Source organism: Eublepharis macularius, chromosome 14 (genome assembly GCF_028583425.1).
Source record: "Eublepharis macularius isolate TG4126 chromosome 14, MPM_Emac_v1.0, whole genome shotgun sequence".
Classification (NCBI taxonomy): domain Eukaryota; kingdom Metazoa; phylum Chordata; class Lepidosauria; order Squamata; family Eublepharidae; genus Eublepharis; species Eublepharis macularius.
The window spans coordinates 30,857,768-30,881,347 of NC_072803.1; the positions used below are offsets into that span (position 1 = coordinate 30,857,768).

A 23,580-nucleotide genomic window follows, 5' to 3' on the forward strand; every position below is an offset into this window, starting at 1 on the left:
GCCCAAGTTGACTGAATCAGCCCTCCATCATATCTAGCTATGCTGAGGCAGAGGGGCCCAATAGCAACAAACTGGGATAAGTCATTGCATGGCAAAGATGCCAACAAACTACCAGGTGGCAGCTGTTCCAGTTGGGGAGGAAGCTGTGCTAATAAACCTAGTATATCAACAGCAGTAGCTGGCTATGAGGGCAGGGAAGGGAAAGAGGACATGATAGGAGAGGGGAAAATGAGATGCCCCCCACTAGTGTTTTGTGTTTTTTGGCATGTGAAAAGCTTATAAATACTACAGTACAGAGGCTGGGCAAGAGGGCTGTAGCAACGCCTGTTAGTTGTCAGGTCTATGGATGACAGGGTATGGCAGATAGATCCCTGTACCCTCACAGCAAGCACTCCATGGTCTTGGGTGAAAAGGCTTTATTCAAGGAATTAAATCATGTTCATAGATATGTCCACAGGTTGATCAGAAGGTTGACAGGAATAACAAGATTTGTAAAAGTTATGGTTCTTATAGGTCCCAAGTACACATCTCCCCTCCCAACAGGAAAACATAACTTTTGGTGCAAAGTTCTGAGAACTCCCTAAATAGTTTACATGCTTCGTCTAGACAAAGGAGAGAGGCAACAGATTAAGAATGAAACACAGTATTCTTCTTTCCCCTGAGAACTAGCAGGTTTGCAAGGTCAGAGACACTGAGCTTCAAAGCACAAGAGATAAGGCACTCTGGATACAGCAGGCCTGTGAATTCAAGGCAAGTTATGGCATCAGCAATATATCAAGTCACAGCATAGAACAATGGTTCAGCACAAAACACTGGTTCATAGCAACACTTCAGCTGAAAATAATGGCATGGATGGGTGACAGACATGACATTAATTATGAGAAAATTATTGTCTCTTTCTTGGAAGCTCCCCCCGGACAAAAATAGCAGCCCCTCCTAGCAAGCAAGGTCGCCTGTGTTCCTCTGCATACTTCCTCAAGTGTATGCCCGACTGAGCTCAAGGCTTCCAGGCATAAGACTGGGCTGTTGATCTTGTCCCCCCTCCCTTTCCTTCTCACACGATTCTCTTCAGTCCCTTGGCTCTTCCTAGCTGGGGCCTGTACCCCAAGCCAAAAGCTCTTTAGGTCAGAGCCCAAGGCCTGCCCACCCTTCTCTGGACAGTTGCTAACTGCAGTAGAACCCCACCAACAGGCAGAGAAAGCATCAGAATCACCCTCCAACTGCCAGCTGCGTCAGACATGAAGGACAATTTCGAGAGCCAACCAGTGGCAGTGGCAGCTTTCCTTTCTGTTTGGCTGGTCCCTCCCTTGCACCTGTCAGCTGCTGGTCTTCTGGCCCAGTTTACATAATAACTGAGAGTTCAACAACCTCTGCAGCTGCTGAGATTATTCACTGGCTTGCTGGGGAAAGTTTGTCCTGATCTCCTGCCCTGGCTTTGCGTCACCAGTCCCAGGTAACAAAGTCCAGAAGTGGAGGTCTGTTTTACTGTCCTGTGAAATGAGATCCCTTGTTTGCTTAGTCTGAAGCAAATCTTCCCGAGCTCAATGGGATGGGCTCCAAGTGTGTGCACTTACAAGAAACATTTTGTTTTCTAAATTTGATTGTAGCTCTCTAATCTTTGTAGGAGTCAGGGTTGTTAGGCTGCAAGAGAGGAAGTTTAATTCTGTACTCCGATATGCTGGGGTGTAAACCTTGCTGAACTCAGTGGAGCTTGCTTCTGAGTAAGCATTCATAAAATCAGGCTGCAAAGTAGCAAGGACTTCTGGTTTGTAAGCTTGGTGATTGTTTTTTGCATCTGGTGGTGCAGGGAATGAAAAACAAGGGAGGAAGGGATAAGCAAAATCAGCATTCTGCACTTATATATGTTTGGAAATAAGCCTCACTGAGTTTAATAGAATGTACTCTAAAGTAAGTTGCATAGCTTTACAGCCCAGTCCTACTTGGGAATGCCTATTGAGTTTAATGCAATTAACTCCAAGTATGCATGTATTAGGATTGCAATCTTGGGGATCTTTTGTATGATTTCTGTGATGTGACATGAGTGTGGAAATAGCTTTCTCCCTTCAAACCCCACTGCCTATGTATGTCTCATTACAAGGTGAAGAGGAACCCTCTGAACTGGAGGGACACATTGCATTGCTTTAAATCCTCTGCACCAAAATAGCAACTAGGAGGAAGTTCTGAGATTACCTCTCCTGAAGCAGACCAAAAAATGCATTTTTCCCTGCTAGGGAAAATAATACCTTAAAAGCAACAGTAGCGCAATGCTATTGTTGGAATCACCTAAAACCACCACTAAGTAGTGAGCAAGATATTCAGTTCCCTGGAATTCATTATTGGGCTGAATGTTAAGCAATTTAAAACTAATCTCCAAGGCTATTTCTGGACGTGGTGGAAAAGCCCCAAGACTGCAGTTTGCGTTAAGTCTTGAGCGGAATGGACAATGCATGATGCGGCATTGGGTTAGACTCTGCTGGGTGAACAGGGATGTAAAGTTGCTCTTGAGCAAGGATCTCCAGCCTTTTCATGCCTGTGGGCACATCTGGAATTCTGACACAGGGTGGAGGGCGCAACTATGAAATGGTTGCCAGAGCCAGGGAGTGAAGTTATGCATAACTCTAACAGTAACTCTCCAGCATTTCAGGCAAAAGGTCTGTTTAATAGGATGCTTTTTTAAAGAATGGAAGTATTTAAAAATATTTTCTTGCAAACACGCACCAGTAACACAGTGAGTGGTGGCAGCTGTTGCCGAAGCAACTTTTAAAGACTCCATGCAGCCAGTAAGTTCTCCGGTGGTCCTGTTGGAGAAAAGTCCCATCTGGCCCTGCCCACTTTCTAAAAACACTGGTGGGCACTGGAAAAGGTATCGGCAGGCACCATGGTGCCCACAGGTGCCACATTGTGGGGCCTTGATCTAGATGCTACAGGGACAGAGCAGTAAGGTGCCTCTCTTTCTCTGAAATTATAAATGCTAGCACCTATTTGGATCTTGCTGGTTCTGTTTGTATAGCAGGGTGTTCTCTGGATCTCTGGAAACTTCATCAGGTGTGTAGGCAGGGTGATGTTGCTGTAGGCAGCAGATTTTAGGTACTATTATAGGGCAGCAAGAGTTCAATTATTTAGATTATATATAATTGTGGGTTTTTTTAGGAAGACAGGTGAAATTATGGAGGTGGGCCTGATTTTGATCTACATGTTTTAGGTTTCTCATTCAGCTTTATTCTGCTCAAAGTGCGTAGGTTCTTAATGGCTCACTTCCTTGTAGTTCCTTGACTCTGTGAACAAACTTGAGGCACTGATTGATTTAAGATAATAGGCCCATGTTGACAGTGCTCTTGATAGAGTTACGCCTGCCATAATACAGCAGGATATCTCCTGCCCTCTACCATGTGCAAATACCAATGGATGTTTGCTTACTTAAAAGAGTTCTATGCCACCTCATAACATAGTTCTTGAGGCTGAAGTTCAAGAAAACAAATACAGTTTAAAATAGCAGTTATTACTGTAGAAATAGTCCATCAAATATTAAAACGGGGGGGGGGGAATGAGAAGGAAATATGTATTATTTGTTTATTTAGATATTTATACCCTGGTTTTCTCTCCAGTAGGGACTCAGCACAGCTTACAACATCATTCACCTTCTCCCTTTATCCTCACAACCACAATCCTGTGAGGTAGGTTAGGCTGGAAGAGTGATAGGCCCAAGCTTCCAAGTCATAATGGGAATTTGAACCTGCATGTCCCAAGTCCTAGTTCTGATGGGGGAGGGGAGCATTAATGTGACACCTAAAACTCAAAAGAGTAGGCTCCAGATAAAAAGGTACAGGGAGGAAATTCCATGGAAAAGATGTCCTCTGATAACCTGTCACTTAACCTCAGATGGAGGGCACACACATCTTCTGCTGGGGGAGCCTTACAGAGAGGCAAGTTCATAAGGGAGAAGGCTATTTCTCAAATATCTATTTATTCCTTCCCTCCTTCCCTCCTCAGATTTACAAGTTCATACCTTTTTCCTTTGAAATACTTTGTGTTCATAATCATTAATATGGATTTTAACATCCCCGTCTGTCTATAAGCATAGCTCGAAAGCAGGGTAGGAGAAATTATAAGGGGAATTAATGTAAGATTCTTAGATATTAGTTGTGCAAAATCAGACTCCTTTTTTCCCCTCAGGCCTTGATTGAAACGATAGAGAAAATTACCGCTTAGTCTAAAGCATGTGATACTGTTTCTTTGCTGAAACAAAGCAAATCTGTCTTTGATTGTTGGCTGAAGAACTGTACATATCTTGAATTCCGATATAGCACGGCTCCTCTTATGTAATTAAAAGAGGATTTTCAAGACAAAGCCAGACTTGAATAAACTCATGGGAAACAAGGGGTATATTCTGTTGTCATTTGTATTTCATGCACAGGATCCAACATTTTTGCTCTTCGTTAATAGTCCTTAAAAACTCAGTGTTCTTGTATTCCCCATACAAAATGAGAAACAGGCATGTTGTTGTGTGCTTCTCAAGTCTCTGAGTGGCAATAAGCTCCAGGGAGAGCAGTGCCTGATAGCTTTCCTTCGGATGAGAGAGAGCACTGAAGGCTGATTCAAATATTACAGAAATGACTTTATTTACAGATAGGCAAACAGAGCACAGGTGGAGGCAAAGAGGCACTCCTAGAAGGCAGCAGATCAGCTGCCCCAGCATCAGATCCCCAGAGAGAGAGATGAAAAAGAGATTCTGTGCCCCCAGGGTGCTTCAGTGAATCCCCAGCTGTTTTGTCATCTTTTATCTCTGTCCTGAATCTGAATCTGAGCCTGCTGTTTCTCTCTGTCATACACTTCTCCTGCATTAGCTTGGAGGGCTCACCTCCAACCTCACATGGATGCTTAAAAGAGCCACAGGGATCCCCTCCTAGTAGTTAGTGCTATTGAGGAATCCTGCTGGCCATTCTGGGCCATTAACCTAATGAAACAATGGTCTGCCAGAAGCTGCAAAGGTTTAAATGAGAGAGGGAAACAAGCAGCAAGCAGCAAAAAGCTCTCTTTGTTGAGACTATCCCAAACGGCTGAAGGACAAATACTTGTTGTGGATGTTTTAGGCTGTTCCTGCATTGGGCAGAGGGTTGGACTAGATGGTCTGTAAGGCCCCTTCCAACTCTATGATTCTGTAATCTTATTCTATAATTCTATAAATAATAAATAATGCGAGAATCGCAGCTCTCTTTGGAGACTAGGGGCAGACAGAATCACAGGTATTTGCTTCATGCTGCCTTCACACTTGCAGTGTGGTGTGGTTTGCTCTCAAGTGCTGGGATGTCTTGTTAGCATGTAGAGGTACCATAACACAAGGTAGAATCAAGGTGGCCTGTCATTAGTTTTTACCTTTCCTGTTGCAAGCAGCAAAATTAGGATTGCCAAAAACCTGGGGAACTCTGGGGAACACCTGGACACTCTGATGTTTTGTTGGATTGTCTGGAGGAAATGCACTAAAAATACCAGACACCTGGGGGAGGGAGGAGCTGAGGAGGAAGGGAACAAAAGGCAAGGAAGGGGAGGGAGTAGCATAGTGAGAAAGCTGACCCACTTACTGCCATGGAACTAGGGTTGCCAGTCTCCAGGTGGTGGCTGGAGATCTCCTAGAATTACAACTGATCTCCAGGTGAGAGATCAGTTCCCCTGGAGAAAATGGCTGCTTAGGTGGGCTGTATGGCATTATACTCCATTGAGCCCCCCTTCTCAAACCTGACCCTTTCCAGGCTCCACCCCCCCCCCAAATCTCCAGGAATTTCCCAACCTGGACCTGGCAACCCTTCATGGAACAGGTGGGAGTGGACTTGGCTGGAGGCCAGTGCCATTTGCAGGCCACAGGCCACAGCACCCTTGCCTGTTCTGTCCCCATTGAGTGGTGGGTCTCCAGGATGGCTGGGCTGACCAGGCCGGCTCGCCACTGCTGACCCCTGGCTGTGCCTGGGGGCACAGACCTGCCTCTGAGAGACTCGGGGGGGGGCTGGGACCTGCGTGGCTTGGTGTGATGGTGTCACTTCCAGAAGAGACATCATTGCACCAGTGGCAGGAGTGCGCGCTTACAGAAAAACTGAATACCACGGGTCCCCTTCTCCCCAGGTCCAGTTTTTAGGGGGAGCCCACCTTGCAACCCTATTGGGGAAACGTCTTGCCCCTTTAACAATGCTGTAAGATGTACAAGCAGCCTCTTAGAATTATTGCTAGGGTATTCTTGTTTGAGAGTTCAGTAGAAACTTATGGGGGCGAGGGGGTGTTGCAATGTGTACATGCAGCCTCTAGGGGACAGCTTTCTGCTTTGCGTGTTCTTCATTCTTGGTCCTTCAGGGTCCTGTAGCAACTTTGTGGCTGCTGAGGCTTGATTGAGAGGCTGACTACAAATGCAGGTTGAGGCCGAGTGAGAGCTCAATAGAAACTTATTTGTATATAAAGTGGGCGTGTCATGGTGTTGAAGATACAACAAACAGAGGCTTAATGTGTGGAAATGGGCCGTTGAAGCTTTTGGCCTGGAGGTAAATAACAACTGTAAATGGCATCCCATTAAAAGGATATTTTTTTTCTCCAGGTTGTTAGCAACCCCTAGCAGCTTTTGAGTGGGAAGGTGAAAGCACTCTGCGTATACAGACCGGGGGGGGGAAGGGAGGGGGCTCATATCGGAATGGGGAGGCATTGCTGGATGAGGCCCTGCAACAGCCTTGCAAATAAGCCTGCAAAAATATTTCTCGGCCTACCTGTTTGCACATAGTTGCGTGACTCGTTTGTGGCACGTTGATCACCTTAAAACAAGCGGATAACCAGTTTTCAGTATGCAGAAATTTCTCCTTCTGGTGGTCCCCCCAAAGACAATTCTTACTTTCCAAAGGTAACCAGGCAAGAAGTTTGTTCCAATCCTGATCTAGCTGATGGTCAGGGCTGTTTTAGACCATGGGCAGAAGGGGCATTTGTAAAACAGAACTTTTTAAAGGTTGGCATTTTTATAAAAGGGAATAGGATTGTAGTTTATTTCATTGTTTATTGTACATATTGCCTTGTTTTTACTGCATGGTTTTCTATTGTTTTTAATCTGCCTTGCATCTCAGCAGCAAAGACATATGATAAATAAAGTACGTAAATAAATGACCATCAAGAGCTCTGTGGAGGAGGACTGTAGTCTGTCTGTTTGGGCTGATGGTCCTGCTGGGTGATGGAGGGGCGGACCCTCTGCCCCGGAAGAAATGACTGGGCCTGTGAGAAGATCCAGAATGGGGAATGAAATCAATGTACAATGCTCCTAGAATGAATGAGTTGGCCGGGGGGTAGGTTCCACCCTCCTAAATGTTCTCTTGTTACCATGTAGAGACAGTCTGGTGCAGATGACTTGATCAGAGGCAAGAACAACCCACTGTGCATCATTACAGTCCCACACTATGCACCTTAAATCTCAGTTAGATAGCTTTTTCCTGGTGGAATGTTTGTTGGATGAGCCAATTGTAGTTAGAACAAAAGGGAAGAGGGTGATAATCTCCTACTTTTTTCTCATCATGAAATGAATTCTATATGAGCAATTTGTGCGACACCCAGGGCTCATTTTGAGGGGGAATGTGCAGGAATGCAGTTCAGGTAGTTCCCCAAAGAGGTCACATGTCAGATGGCCCCGCCCACCTGATTCTCGGCCATTTTGGGCCCGTTTCGGCCTGGATTGGGGCCAAAACAGCCCGGATCGGGCCTCTGACAGGTGGTGGCTCACTCTCCCGCTCATCAGCGGCCCGATCCTGACCATTTTGGGCCCCTTTTTGTCCATTTTCTGCCCCTTTTTGCCATTTTAGGCCCAATTTCGGCCCCGAATGGCCAGGATTGGGTCCAAAACAGCCAGAATAGGAGATGTCAGGGGGTGTGGCATATGCAAATCAGTTATGCTAATGATATATTTCTGGTGATGTCAAGGGGCATCTTGATACATTTCTGGTGATGTCAAGGGGCATATGCTAATGAGTTCCTCCAGCTCTTTTTCTACAAAATGACCCCTGGTGACACCCTGTAGGAACAGAGCAGGGTGTGTAGCTTTTGAGGGTCAGCATGATGGGCTAAATTGAGGGGAGTGAGGGTGGGAGGCTTGTTGATTTTTTTAAAGAGATCCCTTCCTCTCTCCCTCCATTAATTCAGGCACTTTGTTCACTTCTGCTACTCATAGATTTCCTAACAACAGCCTATAAGAACTGCTCGTAAAATCCTTTGCTCAAGCAGAAATGAAACAGCAAAGCGATAACGTGTATTGCTTGATTACAAAGGCTAAGAAAGAATCATAGTCAGCAACTCTTGTTTCTGCTGCGCTGCCAAGCGGGCAAAATTACCGGAGACATAATAGCCTCTGAGGATGCTGCGGTCAATAACCGTTTTCTGCAAAGCCGTGTAATATCTTTGCTGGATAAGTGGGCAAGACCTAGTGTTCACTTACAGCTTGATGAAAAAGCTGCATACAAGCTCGACAACTTGCACAGTCTTTTGCCACATGAGTATTGCAATACCATGAACTCAAACAAGACTGATGTCCCTCAACAGATATTTCCCCCTGTAGGCCTAGACCCATGAATTAATACATGCTTTGAATGAACTTGCCTTAAACCGAGATTTTACTCATTCAAAATGTATAATATTAAGATTTTTAATGTAAGATTTTTAAGATTTTAAGATTTTAATGTAAGATTTTTAATGTATAATAATTCCTATGTATGCTGCAAATGTATACAACATATTTTTAAGAATATGGTTTTTTTTTATGTGACTGATTTTGTCCACTGTTAACATTCTATATTGTGTATGATGATTATACAGTACTGAAGAGTTCAAAGGTTTCAGTGTTATAAAAGTAACTTGGTGTCCAAATATATTACTAGTCCTGTTGTGACTATACAAGACTGTTCCTGCCCAAGTACCTCCCATTCTTTGGTTTATTCCAAAAGTTGTTTTCTACTTTCCACTTTTATTTTTTCCTACCTCTCAGATGGCAAAAAGTAAGGGCCAAATTACACGTTTGTGTTTTTAAAGAGTTGGGGGTCTGGGTTTCCCAGGTTCAACTTGCATTCCCTGCAGCCACACAGCAGCTGTAGGGATGGCTTTAAAAAGAGAGAGAATCATAGAATTGGAAGGGACCTCCAGGGTTATCTAGTCCTACCCCCTGCACAATGCAGGAAATTCACAACTACTCCTCCCACATCCCTAGCGCCCCCTGTTCCATGCCCAGAAGATGGCAAAACATCTCCAGGATTCCTAGCCAAACTAGAGTTGCCAGGTCCCCTCACCCTGTGGGCAGGAGGTGGGAGATCTGGCAGTCACCATTTATGTCTTGTTTGTGCACACAGACTCCTAGGCTGTGAGATTATGTCACTTCCAGGAAGTGATGTCATCAAGCAGGGCCTCATGCCTCCCCTGGGAGCACTTCCATGCTCCACTGTGGGCCAATTTCTGCCTATTTGGTGTCAAATCAGGCCTGTTTGGGGCCAGGGTTTCCAGCCTCCAGGTCGAGGCTGGAGATCTCCCAGAATTACAACTGGTCTCCAGGCCACAAAGATCAGTTCACCTGGAGAAAATGGCTACTTTGGGGGGGTGGATTCTATGGAATTATGCCATGCCAAGGTCCTTTCCCTCCCTACTTTCTCCAGGTTTCTCCAGGTTTCACCCCCCAGATCTCCAGGAATTTCACAACTTGGAGCTGGCAACCATATTTGGGGCCCATATCAGTCCACTGCAGTGCGTGGGAGTGTGCCATGCCACCCAGGACTGTGCCCCAGGAGGCGCGATCCTTCACTTTCCCCCTGCTGGCCAGGTAAGCGGGGGTGGGGGCGTGGAGGGTGGGAGCAGGGGATCCCCTGGCCCTAGCAGGGGATTGGCAATCCTAAACCAAACTGGCCTGGAGAAAATTGCTTCCTGACCCCAAAGTGACGGAGAGAGAGAGCCCAAATGTGCTTGGAACTGCTGTAGGAGGAAGAACAGGCTTCTGCCTTCCCCCCAGCCCCAAGCCATTTTCCCACATGGAAACAGCAGTGGCGGGGGAGAGGGGGGAAAGGCGTGTATTTCCCTCTTTTTGCTACCCACTGTTTTTGGGAAAATGACATGGGGGCAAGGGAGGAGCTCTTTCTCCCTCCTGTGGTGGTGTTCAAGCCTGTTTGGGCTCTCCTTTTTTAAAAAAAATTACATAAAGTTTGGAATTTTCTCCCTATGGTGATTCACCTGGCGCTGAGTCTGTTAGGCTTTAGTCACCAGTTGTCTTGTTATAATTTGACATTTTCTCTCCTCCCTCCCATATATCTGGCTCTACTTCTTTCTCAGTTTTAATTTGTTTTTCTGCTCTTAATAATAATGCTGTAGTAATAATAGCTGTTGCTGTTTTTAAATGATTTCAAACGCTGATTTTAAATGTTTTTAGCTGCTTATGTGCTAAGATGTTTAAAATGTTCTGCTGTATGTTTATATATTATCGATGCATTCTGCAACGTTGTGATCCCCTCAAGCCTTTTGTACAGAGAAAGTCTCTTAAATGAATTTTAAATAAAGATGATTATCTTTTCTAGGACAGCTTTGCAAACAAGTTCATGAAATTGTATCAGCTCACCAGCGTATGCCTCCGTGGGCTTGAAAAGTGGGCCTAGGCAGAAATGAAATGATGCTTGCTGTGGATGTGTAGCTAATCTGCAAAGCTGCATTAAGAACATGGGGAGTCTTCTAAACAGCTGGCTGACATATGGCCCAAAAGGAAGAGCTGCGGTATAAGCCAGAATGACTATGTCAGTAAGGCTTGACTTGATTAGTCAGTTTTGCTGACTTGCAGGCAGGGGAATGTGTTTGTCATCTTTGGAGGACTGGGAGGTACTGAGTTCATTTGCTAGCTGGCAGCTAAACACATGGTGAAATGCATATTTTTTGCATCTCCTCTCTGTCTCTGCAAAGCAAGCAGCTGCTGTTGGGACATCCTTGCTCTATTTAGCAACACATCCTATTAAGAGCTGACAGTTGACAGAACCCACCAGGAGTCTTTATTTTAGTTTTTGTTTTGTTTAAATTGTGCATTCTGAGGATATGCAGTTCATGCACCCCCAAGAGAAGGATTAAATGATTGGAGAAAGCAATCATTCATTTAATTTGATTTATTAATTTAATAATTACGGAGTTTTACATAACAGCAGTGTGAGCAAGGGCAGGGGATGCAAAATGGCTGTTCTCATTCAGGTGGTGCAACGGCAGCGGAGGCAAAATGGTACGGAAGGAGGGCTTGGCTCTTCACAGTAGAACTGGGATGAAATTGCCTTACTTGCTGTAACATGAAAAATCACAGGAAGATCCAAGTTTGTGGCCTAATTTCATGCTCCTTTTTTTGGCCAGGTTAGGATGAAACTTCTGGTCACTTGTCTCTTCTTGATTGGCTTGAGTGTCATTGTTGTGCAGAAGGCTGTCGCCTCAGAGGAATGCATCTTTGAGAAGCTGGATGGTGAGGATGCCAAGTTTTGCAGGTAAGCTAGTGTGGCGCTTTCAGGTGGCTTGGGGCTTGAAAACTTGCTACCAAAGGACAGCCCCAAAGGATCCTTGTATGTAATATCAGCACTTCCAGTACATCATGACACATGTCATCCAGTGGTATGGAAAGACAAATATTTTAATCAATAGGTGGGTGACTTATTTAGAACTGAGAATGGCATAGTGATGTCCACAAGTTTTTTTGGATATGACGGCAGAATGTAATTAATTGGATTTTTATGTCATCCTTTGGAGGAACACAGCTCTCTTGAACATTGCAGTAATGTATATTTCACCTGCAGCAGATGCTAGACCGTCACTGTTAGTCCTATGGTTGCACTTACTTATTTAAAAAGTTTGTCACTTGATCCATCAAAAGAGTTTGAGATAGCGTATGTATTTCCAAATCCCCCCACTTAAAAAAAAAAAAATCTTCGGAACTAGGTCGGTTACATCTGAAATATAGTGACTTGCTCATGGGCATTCAAAAAGCTTAATAACTGAATTAGAATCTGAACCCAGGTCTCTGTTTTAAATACAAAGCTTTAACCATTATATAGTACTGTTGTGTTCAGCAGTATTCTAGGGTAGAAGACTGTTTAGCATGTGGTTAACTTTCACATTAAAATAACTGGACAACTTTGATCAGGTCTACCTGAAATATTTTTATTCTGTTCTTCCCTGGACTGCAGACTAATGATGTGATTCTTCATATTTGTTTAATTTTACCCTTGCAACAACCTTGTGAGGTAGCTTAAGGTGAGAGAGTGACGGGTCCAAGGCGACTCAGAGAATTTCATGTCTGTGTGGGGATTTGAATCTGGGTCTCCCCGGTATTAATCTGACACTAACCACTAGACAGTACTGGATTGTTCCTCTTATTTCTGGTATAGTTAGACTTATTTATTTTAATTTTAAAAAACCTTAACCTTGATACTCCAGAGGGATAATGGTGTTAGTCTGCTTAAGCCAAAACATGTTAAAGAGTCTTGTGGCTTCTTAAAGACCAAAATTGTTAGTTTTACAGATACTACAAGACTTTTTCATCATTTTGATCTCAGTCCTCATACTGATCAGTCATTAGGAGCCTGACAATTGTGTAAAGAAAAAAATGTAGAAGTAAGTGCCCTTTCATTTTTGAATTTCGTTTATGGATGTAATTTTTGTGGTACTCACTATCATTTGATACATTCAACCATGAAATATAGTTTCCGTGGCCCTCCTGGATCCTCCCCACCTCGTCTGATGCCTGCTGCTCTGCAGAGGGGAAAGAAGTGCTTTGCTTGCTGGAGGGTGTATGGACAAGACTGACTGGATCAGACTCAAAGTAACGGAAGAGTTTTAACACTGCCCAGGGCTGTAGGTCATGGTTCCAATTGCCCTTAAAACCTTTCACTTTGATTACATATTAAAAAGAAACACATTTGTATAGGCTTAATTCACCAGCTGTTTTTTGATGTGGTAAAGTCCCTATGACATTTTTTTTTTGGTCAAGTCAGTTACATGTTGTTCTTCAACATGCCCTCAAATATTGAGAGCTGGATTTACCATGCTGGAAAAAAAATTTGAAAATAAGGGTCTGCTCTGGAATGATAAACATCAGCTTGCACCATTGGCTTGTTCAGATATTCTGGACAGCCAGTGCGGTATAATGGTAAGAATGATGGGCTAGAACTGAGGAAATGCACGTTCGAATTCCTGCTCATCTATGTGCCTATTGCTCTTTCTTAGCTTAACAATACCTCACAAGGTGGTTGTATGGATAAAATGGATTGGGGCCAAGCCATGTCATACCACCCAGTGTGCTGGAATGCAGGTGGGGAGTCTGCCTCAAGCTTCTCTAAGAGTCCAGAGTACAACCAAGCTGACCAGGGAGCAAGCAGGGAGCGTAGTCCAGGGAGCCGAATTCAAAGGTCAGAGCCAAGAGAGGAGTCAGAGCAGAGCTGGGTCGCAGTAGAACCGGGCAGGTCTGTGCACAGGTACGTCTGCAATGAGGGGAAGGGCGTCCCATCTTAAGAGCAATCAACTCCAGGGCAGTGCTGCATCCTGCTAAGACTCAAGGTCACTACGCCGCTGTTTGAGTGCCTGAAGCCTTGCACTTCGCCTCCTTTCCTGTGCAGCAAGACGCTGCCTCACTCTGCGCTGCCTATCAGGCTCAGGGGAGCTGGGTGGGGATGCTGCCCTGGTCTCAGGAGCTGGTGCAGGTAGGGGAACAGCCTCTGTCCCTGAGTCTGCCCTGGATTCCCCAGCCTGCTCCGGCAAGGGCTCCTGCTGTTCCGCTCCCTGCTGGTCTTCCAAGCGGCTGACTCTGGAGGGGCTTGGAATATCCCCACTCCTGTCGTCCTCCCTGAGGTCTTCATCCTCTGAGGACTCAGAACCCATGACACCCAGCGTTTCTTGGAAGAAGGGTGCGATTAAAAAAAATTCCCTGCTCCTTATATACATGGTAAGACTCACTCATTGAGTTGGAGTTCATTGATCTCCTCATGATGTCCAAAATGATTTTATGAATTATGCCTAGTTTGGTGAAAGCAGACAGAGAATGCTTTCCTTTCCTTTTCCACATTACTAGAATTTGATGGCAGCCAATGAAGTTGATGGGCAGTATATTCAGAACAGACAGAAGGACGTACGCTTCACACAGTGCTTAATTAACTTATGCAGTCTGCTGCCAGAAGATCTAGTGATTACTGTTACCCTAGGTTGCTTTAAAAAGAGATTTGACAAAATATTCATGATATAAAATAGACCTCTCTCTATGGGCAATGTTGAACTTGATTACTTGGGAGCAAGTCCCACTGGGACCATTAAGCACGTCCCTGTTGTATTGGTGAGGCACCTACTTTTTAAAAAAACTTTTTAATGGCTCTTGTGAATTTATTTGTATGTGTGTCCATCAGAAAACCTTCATCCTAGACACTTGCAATATCGTTTTTCTCCCCAGAGCAGAAAGTAATACATTTGTTTTCAACACAGTAAAAGTGCAACAAGCAAAGTAAATCCATACTAATCTTTTCTTTTTTGCTATTTTTCTTCATATATGCATTGCATAATTATTATGGATTTCCTTTACACAGACTTTGTTAGGTTAATCTCAAGGCACTATTCCTGGTAGCCTGTTGTGAGCACTAGGAAGTCTAATCCAGGCTTGGCATGTGATGGGATTTGCCTTAAAAGTCAGGGCTTTATAATGAGCACTGAATTCTCCATCACTCTTGCATTACAGTAAAAAAATCAGTTCCTCTGCAGAATATAACAATTTTAGCCACCTTAACAACACCTACTATTTTTTGCCAGCCTAAACAACCTTATTTACAAGTGTCATGTAATCTTCAATGACCCCTCGGCTTTATGCCATTATGTTTCCTGTTTAACTTGGGCCTATAAAAAGTAAGCGGTTTATCTGAGAGGAGGGCTCATCAGGGCCAGGCCTGACACCAACCACTGGGCAATTTGCTACCATGAAACTTCCATGACTCACCCAGGCCTGGCTGTTTGCTACCATTCAGTGGCAGCCACTTCTTTAACACTAGTGTGGTGTAGCGGTTAGAGTTTCAGATTAGGATTTAGGAGACTCAGATTTGAATCCCCATTCTGCCATGGTGCTCACTGAATGGCCTTTGGCCTGTCACACAGTCTTAGCCTAATTTACCTCATAGGGTTGTTGTGAGGATACAATGGAGGAGAGGAAAGTGATATAAGCTGCCGGGTCCCCATTATGGAGAAAGGTGGAGTATAAGGAAGTAAATAATAAATATAGCTGAAGATGAGGGGCAGATAATAACTAATAACTGTGCTTATATATCCCTCTTCTAGACAGAGTAGTGCCCCATTCAGAACAGTGAACAAAGTCAGTGTTATCATTATTGCTACAATACAGCTGGGGAGTTGGGGCTGAGAGGAGTGGCTTATCCGAGGCCAACTGCAGAGTTCATGGCAGTAGTGGAATTTGAACCAGCAGAGTGCTGATTTGCAGCCCAACTACTTAGCAACTATGCTACAGCAGATAAAAGATATGAAGGTTGGTGTGTGGGGATGGAGAGCAGGAAACAGGGAAAAGTGAGGATATGGGGGTGTGATGGAACACTTTAATGAAAGGTTTACACAGTGCAGCACTCAGAGAGTGAAAGGGAAGGAGTTAATAACTGCCTGGAAGGAGAGATTAATTGACAGGCTGCTCCCCTCTCTGATTGGCAAGTCAGAATGATGGTGCTGACAGGATTTTTCAGTTCAGTTAGGATTTTGAGTTCAGTTGAAAGTGTGGAATCTGACAAGGAGGGTCAGCCTGGTACCCCTCTGAAGTGAGGAAAAAGAGAACATTTGCCCTGTGACAACATTATCTTAAGGAGGACTTTCACTTCCTAAGTGCAAGGATAAAAGCCAGCACAAATTGAAACCCATTTACACAGCCAAGATAGAACTGGGAATGTGTTTTTGGCCAAGTGAGTGGGTAGTAAGTAGAGACTCCCATCCAGCCAAGTGAACAGGGTTATGTCTTATGAAGAAGAATAATTCCTGCCCAGTGTCTAGAAAGGCGGGGTGGTGGCTCTAAGGAGGTCGCTGGTTCTGTTGTAAAAGGAAAACTGTATTGAACTAACATTGGAAACCTAAGTTTAAAAGGGGAACCCTGTGAAGAAACATTTTTCCTGTAACCAAAGAAGTAAACAAAACACCTTTCCCTATCAAGATCTAAGAATAAGAAACTAAGCTTAAAGGAACTTATTTTGTCTGTTACTTTTAAAGTATTCTATACTACCAATACATTTTACCTCAGCAATTTCATCCCTTGACTGCCCATATTCCATCCCTGTCTGTTCAACAAAGTTGTTGTTTCTTTTGAGAGTTATTCAGCCTCTAGTGCCATTTCATATAAAGAAGAAGAGGACTCCAGCTTTCTTTCCTATCAAGTCTCTTGGCTGGGCTGAAAAGCCTAAAATACAACTGCTCATCAGGGTGGGACAAAAGGAACTTACAACTTTAAAATCACTAACGGAGATGCGCTACTTGAGTCTGCTCAGCCAAAGCAGGCAAACTTATATTTTGGTGGGAATGGTGGTGGTTTCCATCATAGAGGACTTTCAGGATGAGGGAAAGAAGAAATAGTATGCAAAGGTGGATGCAGGGGTAAGTGAAATGCCCCCACCCCAAGTCTTTGCGGTTCCCCACCATGCACTGTGCAACTGGGCCAGAGTTTTCCCAGTTGCACAGGAGGTTAGGAGGGGGAATTGAAAACAGGGGTGCAGATAAATGTTATCCTTATTTTGTTTTAATTTCACTGACATAAACAACCCTTTGGGACAAATGATGCATTCATAAAATGGTCTTGATGGATTTCCTACAATCCTCAGTTTATTCCCAGGTTTTTCTCTTGTTTTCTGTGCGGTTCTCACCCTTGTGTCCTGTTCCTTACAGAGGAGACTTAGAAGTTTTGTATCCAGAACTGGGAGATGTTGGCTGTATGTACATTCCTAGATGCAACCAGTACCGTAAGCGGATCAGCAAGGAATGGAACAGCCCAAATGTCAGATATCAGAAGGCAGACAGAGTAAGTCATAAATTACATCTTCATGTGCAGAAGTTTCTGATGGTGGTGGAGGTGTTTTGAATGTGGATCTGTCATGAACATGATGAATCATACGTTGTCTTACACATTTTTTGTTGTTAACGGTGTCTAGTATCAACAGAAGTGTAATCTTTAAAACTTAATATACTGGAACTCTAGGACTCTCATAACTGTTCAGGAGTTACTGTTTTTTTTTTAACACAGTGGACATTTGAACCAAGTTGAATTTTGTTTTTTTATTTGCTTCACTTATAGTCCACCTTTCTTGCTGAGAATTAGAAGACAGTGCAGTAAAAGCAGCTTAATATAATAAATAGTGCAATAAAAAAGCAATACTTAACAAAAAACTGGATCACAAGATTAGAAAACAAAGCAATAAAACAGCATAATGCATACAACAAACAATGCAAGAATTTAAAAAACAATTGATTTAGTGAATAGAATGGCGGGACCAGGGAGGCTTGAGTCCAACTCCTACACAGCTCTTTCATAGCAGTAGAATTCTTTGCAGAGTTACTGCAGTCTAACATGGCATAGGGTTGTCTGGTGTGAAAAACCTTGTGGCAGTGGCTGTTGCTCAGTCTAACCCACTAGGGTGGCCACCAGGGTTACCTGGAGGAAAATGTCCTGTCCCTTTAACAGAGCCTTAATCTGTTGAAATGGGCAGCTGATGCTTTTCATGGCATGGAGGTAAATGACCTTATTTACCTTCATGCCATGAAAAGCATCAGCTGCCCATTTCAACACATTGAGTCACTGTGATGTAATGGTTGGACTAAGATCTGGGAAACCCAAGTTTGAATCCCCACTCTGCTATGGAAGCTTGGGTGATCTTGAGCCAGTGATGCACTTTCAGCTTAACCTTTAGGGTAGAAGGAAAATAGAACGTGGTTAGACATGCTGTACGGTTGCTTGGAGATGGAAATATTACCACCCTAAAAAAATCACGTTCTAATGCTCCCGTCTCTCTCCTCTTAATTTCTGTGCCTGCAGAGCTGTGTGGTGTGCAGCAGCATCTAGTGATGTGGTAGTGTATTGCATTTAAAGGTATATATCCCAGTAATGTGTTTATTGCTCTGGGATCTCAGTGCAAAGGGCACCCAAATGCATTGCATCCAATGGGCAAAGTTGGGTTAGTTGCCCTGAAGAGTGTAGGGCTTAGACTTCTGCTGTTGTGGTAATTTATTATCCTTAAACTTCTTCCCAAATGGGACACCAGCAACGTGGTAGTGTGTCTTCCTTTCACCCTGCAGAGATGATGCCATGCCACTGAGGAGCTGCTGTAGTGTTTCCAGCCCTTGCAATCTTAGAGTGCTGTCTTGAACAGACTTAAACCTTGCTAAATCTGTTGATGGCAGTGGGCTTAGAAGGGGGTGACTTAGCTTGGGATTGCACCATTAAAGTAGTAGTTGCTTGGTCTCATGGACTGTTTTGGGCAGCTTGTGGCAACACAAGCCGGTGGTCCATCCAGGAACCTCAACCCAGGCCAAGCTACCAAAAATTATCATGGGCGTAGGAGAGAAACAGTTGCCTACTGAAAGGGGAAGCCTTGCAGGTCTGATCCATCTTGGCCCTACGGACTCTCACGCTGAACACAGCTCCCTGAATGGTGAAATCATTCCGCTCCAGCATCCTGCCCAACTGGTCCATGGCTGACGATACAGCCAGCTCCCTCACCCTGAACATGCCGCCAAGGCAGAGGCAGCCTTGAACAGGGCCGCCTCATACTGGGACTGGCACAGCTTGGGGAGCTGGCACAGAAGCCCCTGTAGGATGGGCAGTGTGCATCTGGGTGACCCAGGGACATGCATGACCAGCCCACAACTGCCCTCCCAGCAGAGAAGATGCTGGCTGGATCGGAGAATCCCAAGGCCTTGCTGAAGAGGGATATGGCTGCCAAGTGTACGAACATAGTCTTTTGGGTGCTGCTGCACTCATGCAGGAAGGCCAGGCTCTGCAACATCAAGGCCTCTGGTGCTGGGCCACTGAATTCAGTACTCCCTGGAAAATGAGCTGTTCCCAAGTACCTGCAGCTTCTCTGGGAAGTGAGCTGGTTCACATTGCGGACCACACACCCCAAGACAAACTTGTACATGAGGCACATAACCCTCACATAGTGCAACAACAGCTGGTTGACCTCCCTCACCACCGCTTGTTTGTAACATCAGAACTGTCAATTCACTAACACCATGTGGAATGAGGATGAGACCCAGGAAGAGCTGCACAGCAGCAGCAAGGCTTTGCCTCCCCTCCAGTGCCCTGGTAGGGCACCCAGGGGAGTGTGGGGGCCTCCCTGCCCTGTGCCTCTGAAAAAGACTACCCTCCTCCTCACCTCGCCACTCAGTAGTTGCTACTTGGCCTCCTAGTAAGTCAGGCGAGCCCCTTTTGCAGGCAAACACCAGCAGCGGCTGTTGATCAAAATAAAATCTGCTTGGAAAAGGGGAAGTTGGGGCCAAACTTGGGGTGATGCCAGGGATCCATGATCCATTCTCAGACAAGTAATTTAACCTCAAAAGGCAGCTGTAGCAGTGATAATGGTATGGACTGAGGCTTGGAAAGACAGTGTTTAACTTCTCCTCCTCCTCGCCCCATTTTCCTGATCCAAATTAATTCTGTCTCCCTCCACAGCTGCTTTTAATCTTGGTAGAGAAAGACTTAGGACAAAACTCACCTTTGGGTGAGGCCGTTGCTCAGTGGCAGAGCTTTGCATGCAGGAGGTGCCAGCTTCAGTTCCAAGCATTCCCCGTTAGAGAGATCTCAGATGCCTAGAAAGCCCTTTGTCAGATGGAGACCTTGGAGAGCCATTGCCAGTCAGAACCGAGAATACTGAGTTAGCTGACCAGTGCCCTGATAGCTTTATATGTCTGTATACCTTCTCAGTCCAAAAACATGATCATTTGTGGTGAAGCACATCAGTAGTAATGCATGGTAGAAGCATCTTGCTGATTTGGCCAGGAAGAGAAAGTGTTGTGTTTAAAAGAAAATGATTGATTAAGGTGAGCAAGTTGCAAATGTGTCCGGGGTCTGAGGCTCAGCCCCCGGACTTGCCAAGAGGAACAGGCGGGGCACAGCCAGGAGGCAGCTACTCTGTTGCCCCGACAGACCAGGTCCCAAATTTGCCTGCAACAGAGGGAGGTAAAGAAGCACCCAAGCCTCAGAGGGCTAGAAGGGGCAGGTGGAAGCCAGCTAGCCCCACCCTCCACTGGGATCCCAGGCAGGGAGAGTGAGGACAACTGGGGGCGGGGATCAGATGAGAGGGAGAAAGCCCAGGAAGCAGGGAGAGCCAGCCAGCAGCAAGACAGTCAGCAGCCTTACCTGCAGTAGAGGAAGGGCAGCACAGGGCCGTGCCCCAGCCTGCAGGCAGGCTAGAAGGAATCAGCCAGAACCAGGTGGGGCTGAAAGCAAAGCAGCCACAGGTGGAGCTGCCTGAGGCCCTTAGCAGAGACAGCCAAGGCAGCCAGCAAAGCATCCACAAGTGTGACTGCCTACAACAGCCAAGACTGTGGCTAGGGTACTGGGGCCATGGCTGGGAGGTAGAGCCAGGAATGGGGGAAGGGATATATGGGAAGTCCACCCACAGGGCGTGGTGGGTTGTTGTGTAGGAGCATGGTGGGGTGTAGGAAAGAGAGAGAGCATGAGGGACCAGGACCACCGACAGCTGGATGGGGGCAGCTGTCATGGAATGTAGCCGGGACAAGGTCAGGTTGAGGGGACCTGCGAGTGGACTGAGAGGGTGTGAGGGTGAGGTATACCCCCCTCCACAGAGCCGGATCCCACATATTCCCTGAAGGTCCTTTAAGGTGGAAGTCAGGCAGGCCAGCGTCTCACTGGGCGGCGCCCTTGGCAGAACCTGACAAAATGTATTACTGCTATCACATCAATGGAAATCCTGATTTTTTTTGTCATATTTCCCTCTCCTTCCCCCCTTTTCTCTTTCTTCTATTTGAGTGTTTGTTCACAAATGCAAAACCAGGGACCTAGATCATCACGGATCCAAGATTTAAAGCTGGCAATTTCTGAATTTCTGTTGCCAATCTTTACTCCCTTTTGCTTAGCAGGCTAATATATATCAAGGGGGCCACCAAGTATGGCATCTACCTAACTGCAGCTGTGATACATAGACTCCAACCGTTTTCCCTCTATTCAGCCCCTTGGAAATATAGTGAACTTAAGGTGTAGATGTAGAAAAGAGCAAGAGTCTAGTAGCACCTATAAGACTATAACAAAATTTTTGGTAGGGTATGAGCTTTCGTGAGACATAGCTCAATTCTTCACACATCTGAAGTGGTATTTGAAGAAGAAAGCTATGACTCACGAAAGCTCATACCCGACCACAAATTTTGTTATAGTCTTATCGGTGCTACTGGGCTCTTGCTCTTTTCTACTGCTACAGACAAATCCATCTTGAGCTGGTTTCATTTTACATCGTTTTCTTCAGCTGCCATCTTAAGTGGGCCAAGCGGATCCAATTCCATTGTGTTAGGAGGCTAGAAACTTTTCATACACACCCCCATCCTCTTTATCAAGGAAAAATGTGACATGTGGAATTTCCTTTTCCATCCCACTCTCTCTGTCTAGACGACTTCCCTAGCCTATGTGTTTTTGTTAATTGTGGAGATTTTCCTTTTCCCTCTCCTAGGTAGGGGCCACTGCTTTACCACTTCTATGCATCAAGCTAATGGTTCGGTCATTCCCTGCCCTGGCTTCCTCTGACTGACTGCCTTAATTCTTTCTCTTGTTCACTAAAAGACTCTCCTACTAGCCAGTCCAAATTGCAAGATTTCAATCCCCTTGAATACATATCTTCTCATTGGCTCTTCTCATATCATCTTCTTATATCATCTTCTTGGATCTTCTCATTCCTTGGAAAAAAGCTGATTGGGGTTATGGTACATGTGCTTGGAGTTCTCAAGGAAGGCAGCCAACATGGATGACTTCCTGTTCCTTCTCCAATTTGGAGAAGCCACGTGGCTTAGGCCAAAATTTGAGAACAAAGGGATAACAAAGGGATAAGCTGTAAGCTTTCAGCTGGCACTAGACTTGTTTACTTGCTCTTTTTATACGTTTTTCTTCCTCTTTGGAAAAGTCATGTAAATTTCTGATATGCCTTTTATGAAAACTCTTCCAGCTACACCCACACTTTGCTTACATCACCTAGGTTGTTTCCCTGTTAATATTGGGCATATTTTGCTTTTTATAGAACGGGATTATAAAGAGTGTTCTGGTTGCTATAAGAGTTAGAGAAAGGTGTCCTAGGTGCTTGAAACTCAGATGGTGATGCCACTACCACCTGAGTTTCAAGTACATATGCATCCATCCATCTTCCTTGGTTTGGTTGGGACAGTTCATCTGGCACGGCAGAAACTTCCTGCTTGGCGCATCCCCGGATGCTGAATCCTTCATCCAGACAATATTTTTATATGGATTATGATAAGGGCTACCAGTCTCTAGGTGGAGCCTGGAGTTCTCCCTGAACTATGAACAGATGTCCAGACTACCGTGATTGGTTTCCCTGGAGTAAATTGCAGCTTCAAAGGGCAGACTGTATGGGATCACAACTCCCTCCTCTCTCCAAACTCTGCCCTCCAGAGGCATTGCTCCTGAATCTTCAGGAATTTCCCAAGACAAAGTTGGAAACCCTAGTTGTGATACAGCAGATGTAACTGCGGGGCATGTGAAAAGTCTGCAGCAGAGGGCTCTTCTGTGCCTAGATGTTGCTGTGCAGAGCTGTTAAATCTGAATTTGAAAGCTTGGTTGCAGACTCTGGGTCTCAGGCCCCTTTGAATGAAAGTGGGCTCGATGGAAATATCACAGTTGCAAGCAATACCATTGGGCTCCAGGATGTGGTTGGAGGGCATCTGATACAGCAGCCTTGCTGCAGCTGAGCAGGTATGGTGATCCCTTTTTAAACCACCTTGAGACGCATGATGGGAGAAAAGTAGGATCTGTGAATACATGGAATGGCACACAAGACTTGAGAAATGATACCTGACTTCTCTGCCACAGTAGAAATGGTTTAAATTTTTGCAGGCATTTGTTTTGCATCTGGTTTTTCACTTTGAATTAATTTGGGGGAAATGGATGCTCGGTATGCCAACTTTAACATAAGCCTTGGAAAACCAAGGCATACAATTATAGGTAATACGTATTTTTATTTGGTTTATCTACTTATATCCTATTTTCTGTCCCGATTGACTGCCAACATGGTTTTTAATTCAAATCCGTTACCATATGTAATAGAATTATATGGGTTTAAATGTGCACAGCTGGGGGAGGGGTTCACATTTATTGCTTACTCCTCTGACGAAGGAAGATCTTACCCTCGAAAGCTCAGACCGTGAAGTTCTTGTTGGTCTTTAAGGTGATACTGACCCAAATCTTGCTCTTCTATTGCAGACCAACATGGCTACTCACCTGAAACTATACTCTAACCCCCCTCCTTCTTATGTTTTGGGTTGCCGTAGTCTACCTAGCTAGCCTAGTTCTTCTGTGTATTTTAATTAAAGCTAATTGATGAG

The 23,580-nt window shown here is 44.9% G+C and overlaps 1 protein-coding gene across 6 annotated transcripts in view; it reads left to right on the forward strand.

The window, feature by feature from the left end:
• The first annotated feature begins 1,354 nt into the window (after window positions 1-1,354).
• PEBP4 (phosphatidylethanolamine binding protein 4) overlaps window positions 1,355-23,580 on the forward strand; it is a 333,303-nt gene continuing 311,077 nt past the window's right edge. The window contains exons 1-4 of one of the 6 annotated variants that reach the window (XM_054998347.1): window positions 1,355-1,453; window positions 9,651-9,814; window positions 11,373-11,495; window positions 16,912-17,044. In XM_054998347.1, the coding sequence (XP_054854322.1) occupies window positions 9,756-9,814; window positions 11,373-11,495; window positions 16,912-17,044 (315 nt within the window). In that variant the 5' untranslated portion in view covers window positions 1,355-1,453; window positions 9,651-9,755. Of the gene's footprint in view, window positions 1,454-9,650; window positions 9,815-11,169; window positions 11,243-11,367; window positions 11,496-16,911; window positions 17,045-23,580 lie in introns of those variants that run through there. The other 5 variants (XM_054998350.1, XM_054998351.1, XM_054998352.1 and 2 more) reach the window with 5 other exon arrangements.